Source organism: Vigna angularis, chromosome 9 (assembly GCF_016808095.1).
Source record: "Vigna angularis cultivar LongXiaoDou No.4 chromosome 9, ASM1680809v1, whole genome shotgun sequence".
Classification (NCBI taxonomy): Eukaryota; Viridiplantae; Streptophyta; class Magnoliopsida; order Fabales; family Fabaceae; genus Vigna; species Vigna angularis.
Window position 1 is genome coordinate 19,543,501 of NC_068978.1, and position 6,684 is coordinate 19,550,184.

The window sequence follows — 6,684 nt, forward strand, 5'->3', positions numbered from 1 at the left end:
TAATAATAACTAAAAAAGGAAACCATTGGAGAAGTCTAATTAGAAGGAGCCAACTTTTCAAGGATGGAGAAAAAGATAATTAACAAAGCTGGGTTGCCAAGAGCAGGCATGGTTGGAATTATAGATGTAACTGTGGCATGTGGGGACACTTTTTTCACGATGGTGTGGCATGTAAGGTAGGAAAATGCTCAAATCCAATCCAAAATATGCAACATACAGAGATTGTGAGGTTTATTAAAGAGTGTTCTTATCTCCAACCTCCATCCAAATAGTCCCATTCCTAGACCCAAACGGTTACAGCCGTACATGCACAATATCACTGAGAACTACCTTGCAAACTCAAATGATAAAACGCAAGACATTATGATATTGCAATCACATGTTGGAGGAAAGCTGATACGAATAAAAATTAAAATATCTAACAATTTCCTCTAAAGAAAAATAATAAAATGAGAATGAGACAAGCGATAATTACAGCTCTCAAAAAAATTAATTCATTTCCAGAAACAAATGTAAAAGGGGCTTATCCGAAATTGAAGAAACGGGTTTGCAGCACCATGTTGATGCCAAGCATAAAACCTTCTGAGTTACCACAGAAATGGATTGTTAGATTGAAGTGCATCTTTTGAATAAATTTCCATCACAGACTGAGTCATAGAGATAGCACAATGCAAAGTTTGAACGTTACGTTCCAATCTTATCAAGATTTTCAGAGACAGTTTTCATCCTTGGCCGAGCCTCAGGGTCTCCTTCAGTGCAAGCCAAAGCTACGTGAAACACAGCCAGCACCTCTTTCTTAACACGCACTTCTTGGAGCAGCGATGGATCAACCATCTCAGATAACGGGCTTTCTTGATCGAACCCTTTCCTCACCCACCTTACCAAGTCAGGGACTTCCATGGAAGTTGATGTGGTGGGAGATGATTCTGGTGACCTCCCAGTTAGTATTTCAAGCAACACAACCCCAAATGAGTACACGTCCCATTTCTGGGTGGGTCTGCACCCAGGGACACGAGCCTCAGGGGCTTTGTAATTGTCGCTTCTCTCTTTCTGTGAAGACTTCATGTAAGGAAGAGCTCCACCCATGAATCCGCCGGTGGAGGGGTTGTTGCCGGTAATGCTGATCAGACGGTTCAGGCCAAAATCAGAAATGTAGGGTTGGAATTCGTTGTCAAGTAGGATGTTGGAGGGTTTAATGTCACCATGGACGAACTTTCTTGGGCTGCATTCGTGGAGATAGGCCAAGCCCCTCGCTGTTCCTTTTGCGATTTTCAGCCTGGTGGACCATGAAAGATTTGTAGATGGTTGGCCATTTCTCCCTGCATTACAGTCAAATTGAATGAAATGTAAAGCATTACAGAAATAATTTCTAACATTTAGTACAGAATGCAAATGCAGATGATGATATAGCACTTTTCTTGAAATTATAACTTATAAATTTATGTTGGATTTAATAGGACACTTTCCTACACTGAGTAACACATTTTATTGATTAAAATTTACTGGAATATACTACACAATGATGACGAATCTAACTTAAATAAGAAGTGGAACACAGTTTTGTGATATTAATTTAAGCCAACTATAAAGAACTTAAGTTTGATGAGTGTATTACAGAATGTAATCCTAGTATCTTTCTTTCTTTTAATGATACTGTGCCTGAGACAGAGGTGCGGTGGAAGCAAGGAAAAAATAAGAAACTAATTCTAGTGGGACCCTTACGAAGAAGTTACAAAGACTCTTCATAATGGAGAATGTTTAACCTAACAGATAAATCAAACAATCATGAAACAAAAAGCACCCATTTTCACAACGAAGTTCAACTTTTTCCCAGAATGGAAGGCACAAACGTGAGTGCCCCCTTCGTTTCGGCTTACAAACTAAGATATTTAAAAGGAACAAAAGGAGATCCAATCCATGTACTCAAAAGTCATAGGAAAGAAAGATTTTAAAGGCAAACAACATTGCAGATGAGAAGGGAAGTTTAGTGGAAGAGTGAAACTTCAACTTTGATAAACAAGTTTTGTTTTGTTAGTGATTAAACCTCAGAAAGACAAGAGCCTTCAACTCATTCTTTTGGTTATAATTCGAATCACATTCGGAACAAACACAAATATTATATAGCCAGTATTGTGAAAATCCATTTTTTTTTCCTTGTAGAAGATTTCTTTAAGAAAACTATATATCTTCATTGCTACCAATTTTTTTTAAGATATTACTCATATTGCACAGTAAAAAATTACTAATACCTACTATCTCATGAAATGCAGAAGTTGTCATGAGTTAGACAAATTCATTTCACGAATCATACTATAACGGTATATATTTTTGAAAAATAAGACTGTAGAGTATATTCTAGATATAAATGTGAGCGATTTAAAAAAAAAAAGTTGCACAGAACTCAAGTCCTACTTTATAAGTCCCAGCACGAGCACCAGCTTAAACCAAACAACTAAATCAACTTTCCCTTTAAGCAAAGAAATTAAGACTATTTTACAAGTCACATGGACAATAAAGTACAAAACTACTATATGTGTATGTGATGGTTCCGTTATTATACTATTAATCTATTATTCATTCACTCATGATTAGTCATTTTTAACCCATAGATGTCATGCATCAAGTTCAAAAATACCCACCAACCATTAATTAATGTTTTGTCTCTTTAAACCTTCTCACTGTTCTCTGTCAATATCACTCCGATTCAGATCACTTCCATTCAAAGCATGAAGAGAATAACCCAAAACATCAACTCAATGCATCAATACAACAACCCAAAACAAACTAACAAAAAAAGTGAAACAAACCAAAAGAACTAACCCCTAAGTGAAACAAAGCAAGAGAACTAACCTCTAAGGGCATGTGTGAGATTGCCATTGGAGATGAAATCACTGATGAGAAGCTTTTCATCATGTGCCCAATAGTAAGCCCTCAACCTTACAACATTAGGGTGCTTGACCTTCCCAATGGCCATAACCTCTGCAGCAAACTCCTTGTACCTCTGTTCCCCTCCCTCCCCCAGCCTCCTCACAGCCACAGGAACCCCATTCCCCAACACCACCTTATACACAATTCCCAACCCACTCTTCCCCAACACGTAAGCAGAAGCCCTCAACAGCTCATCAAGTTCGAAACTCAATCCCTTATCAATCCTCACCAATTCCCCTTCACCCTCACCCTCAGCCGCCTCCACCTCATAATCTTCATCATCATCATCATCATCATCACTTTTCTCCCCACTAACACATGGGAATCCACCACAGAAACACACGCTCCCTTTCTCTTCGCCGAACTTTCTTCTCCTAATGCAACTACACGCATTCTCATCATCCTTTTTCTTCCAATAGACATAAACAATCACAAGCCCAATGAAGGCCACAACAGCAGCATCAGCCGCGGAGATTAAAATAATTAAACCGGGGCTTAACCCCTTTGACCGGTGGACCGGTTTGTTTTGATCCGAACCGGGAGAAAAATCCCGGTCCGAACCGGAACATGATTTTCTAAGAGGAAACCCGCATAGGTTAGGATTTCCAAGGAACGCCGTGGGACCTTGGTTTGAAAACGACCCCGTTTGGGGAATTTCTCCGCTGAGGTTGTTGTTTCTGAAATCGAAGCTCACCGTCGCCGGTAATTTTCCCAGCGACGCCGGAATCTTACCGGATAGGTGGTTGAAGGAGAGATTCAGCGTGCCAGAGAGGGAAACTAGGGTTCCAATTTCGTCAGGGATTGAACCGGTTAACTCATTCGCGGAGAGGTCGAGTTGGAGGAGGTTCTGAAGTTCCGGCCACACGCCGGCGGGAATCTCACCCGAAAACCTGTTGCCGGCGACGATAAGGCGCTGGAGATTCTTGCAGTTTCCGAGGAGGTCGGGAATATGACCGGAGAATGCATTTTCGGAGAGGTCGAGATTTTGGAGGCGCGGGAGGCTACAGAGAGAGTGGGGGATGGGGCCGGAGAGGTTGTTACGGTGGAGGAAGAGGCTGTGGAGTGCGGTAGCGTTGGAGAGCTGCGCCGGTAGGACGCCGGAGAAGGCGTTGTCGTGGAGGTTAAGTCGGCGGAGGAAGCGCAGAGTACCAAGCTCTGACGGGAGGTAACCGGAGATGGATTTCCCGGCGAGGGAGATTCCGACCACACGGGGGTCCTCCTCGCCAGATATGTTGGCACAAACGATTCCCGACCAGGCGCAGGGCGTGACGTCGCCGTCGTTCCAGTCGGAGAAAGCGGAGGAAGGCTGGTCGATGGCGGACTTCAGAGCGAGAAGCGCGAGGCCGTCGGAGGAGAGTGAAAGCGCTGGAATGAAAGTGAACAAAACGTGAAATATGAAAACAAGAAATTGAAAGAGAAACAGAGAATGTGTCATGTTCGTTTTAAAGTGAATGGTGATTGGAACGCAGCCGTTTTGGAAGAGGAATGTAAGAACCGACGAAGATGGCATGTTGTGAAGTTGAGAGAGAGATGAGTGTGTGAAATGGTTGTTATGTTATATGAAGGTTGTTTATGAGAGAAGGGGAAAGAGGGGTTGTTGCATTTATGAGAAGAAGGCTTTGTTTTTAATTTGGTGGGGTCTATCTCCCGCCAAAAACTTAGTGTGAGACTTGCTAACCGAAGGGTGGAAGAGACAAAGAGTGAAGTGTAATGTAAGAAAAACAAGACAGAGAAAGAAGAGAATGTTTGTTTTTCTTGTTCTTCGATTGGTTTTACGCATGCAAATGTATCTTCAAATCGCAGTTCACTTTGTCTTATTAGTTCTTCAAGTTCTTCACTCACCGTATAATGATGGATAAAGGGAGCAACTCACATTACACTTTTATTTTAATTAAATATATTTTTTATCTTAAAGTTATTATAAGAAATTCTATTTGATTTTTAAATTAAATTATCAAATGTTTTTCTTTTCAATTTCATAAAAATCATGTAAAATATTTTTTAAAATAAATTATATATGAAAATTTATATTATAATTCAATGTAAAACTTCATTTATTACGGATAAAACATATTGTATATAACTTTCATGTAAAGATTCAAAAGTTTATAATTTAGATTGTGAATGAAACAATTATTTTTGTAAAGAAAATGCTATATGAGCACTATTTATTTATTTTTACATCTATCCAACGTCTTAAAAAACCTAATATATTTATTTTTCTATATAATTTTTCCAAAACTATTTTATATTTAAAATTAAAAATATAATTTTATCTTTCTTAATGTATTATTAAATTGAATGTTAATGTATTATTATCTTTCTTTTAATAGTTTAGAAACCAAAAAATATATATTTAACCTCTGTTATTTCTTTTACGTCATAGTTACTATATTTTTTTATATGATCATATTATTTACTATTTGACCAACCATAAAAATCATAACTCAGCAAATTATGTCTTGTTGGTTTAGTGGAGACAGTTTACGAAATTGATGTAGTTTGTTTAATAGAAAAGAAAAATGAAGAAATAATTTTAAAAAAAATGTTATTAATATTACTTTTCATTTAGTTTTACCCATCTTTCAATTAAATATGATAACGTGTCAAAACGAGTACAAGCACTACTATCTTTCTTGTTGAGTCTTTTACTCTTTGAGCAAGTAAATTACAATAATAGACATTCTTTTATAAATTTTAAATAGAAAAAATTTAAAAATACTTTTTAAAATATAAACTCAAATAAAATAAAGATAAAATCCAACTAAAATTACAATATAAAATATTAAGCTGAAGAAAATTATTTTTCTAAAAACAAAACAAATCCAAGTATATTGTATTTGTGAATTACAAGTTTAAATAAAATCAATATTTTAAAAAATTAACTTGATAAATATAAATATGTGAGAAAAAATTTAAAAGAATATTGTTATTGTTTTCTATTTTAGTTTCGGCATGTAAATTTTAAAAAATTTCAAATAAAAATCAATAACAATAAGTTGTAACTATTCATAAATATGAATTAATTAAATTATTTGGTCCTTATGTTTAATCTCTTCCTCATTATGATCAAATTTCATAATATTAAAATAAATATTTTTTATTTGTTATGCATAAGTTATTTCTCTTTACGAGATAGCTGAAATTCTTTTTTATTTCTTAACGTATTTTTTCTTTTCACACCTTATTTCTTCTTTGTCTATATTTCTTTTGTTTCCCTTTTCAAATACAAAGAGAACATTAAAGTTTTTCAAATGCATCTCATAATTTACTTTAAAAGGCCCTCGGTAATGTATGAAAGAACAGGTAGGAAACTGCTTAATCGAGCAACTCATTACTTTTTCAATTACTCTCTAACAACTTGAGAAACTTTATATTAGTCAGCGAATTTGAAAAAAAAGGTGGAGGAAACTATACCGTTAAAAATGCCCCACAATGGATTTTGAAAATGGCATTTGTTAAGGGTTTCACAATGAAATATATGCATAACGTTTAAATTGAAACGTGGCAAGGGAATTATTTTAAAAATTAAAGGATAAATATTTTCGTGTTTGATTTTTTTTAATTTTTAATTTTCCCTTTAATCAAATGAAAAGTATCATTATTTATTTTTCATCTCTTTTTTCTTTTCTCTTGTTAAGATTTCATAATATAGTACTTGGTTTCAGGATAAATGGTGAGCATGAATAATATCAACTAGTTCATAAAGAACATCGAACAATGATAATAATTGTTTCGGTTATTTGGGCTAAGTCA

General features: G+C 35.9%; 1 protein-coding gene across 1 annotated transcript; it reads right to left on the reverse strand.

Moving 5' to 3' along the window:
* Positions 1 to 344: 344 nt before the first annotated feature.
* LOC108346287 (receptor protein kinase-like protein ZAR1) lies at positions 345 to 4,749 on the reverse strand. Its single transcript, XM_017585327.2, has 2 exons — positions 2,851 to 4,749; positions 345 to 1,319 (listed from the first exon to the last, which is right to left on the reverse strand). Exons 1-2 carry the CDS (start codon positions 4,436 to 4,438, stop codon positions 685 to 687), a joined length of 2,223 nt encoding a protein of 740 aa, XP_017440816.1. The 5' UTR covers positions 4,439 to 4,749; the 3' UTR covers positions 345 to 684.
* Between the last annotated feature and the right edge of the window lie 1,935 nt (positions 4,750 to 6,684).

Bases quoted from the DNA above. Each gene is read 5' to 3' on its own strand.
- LOC108346287 (XM_017585327.2), bottom strand. From the start codon at position 4,438: ATGCCATCTTCGTCGGTTCTTACATTCCTCTTCCAAAACGGCTGCGTT. The intron at 1,320-2,850 runs GTTAGTTCTCTT...ACTGTAATGCAG, and splicing joins TCTCACACATGCCCTTAGAG to GGAGAAATGGCCAACCATCT.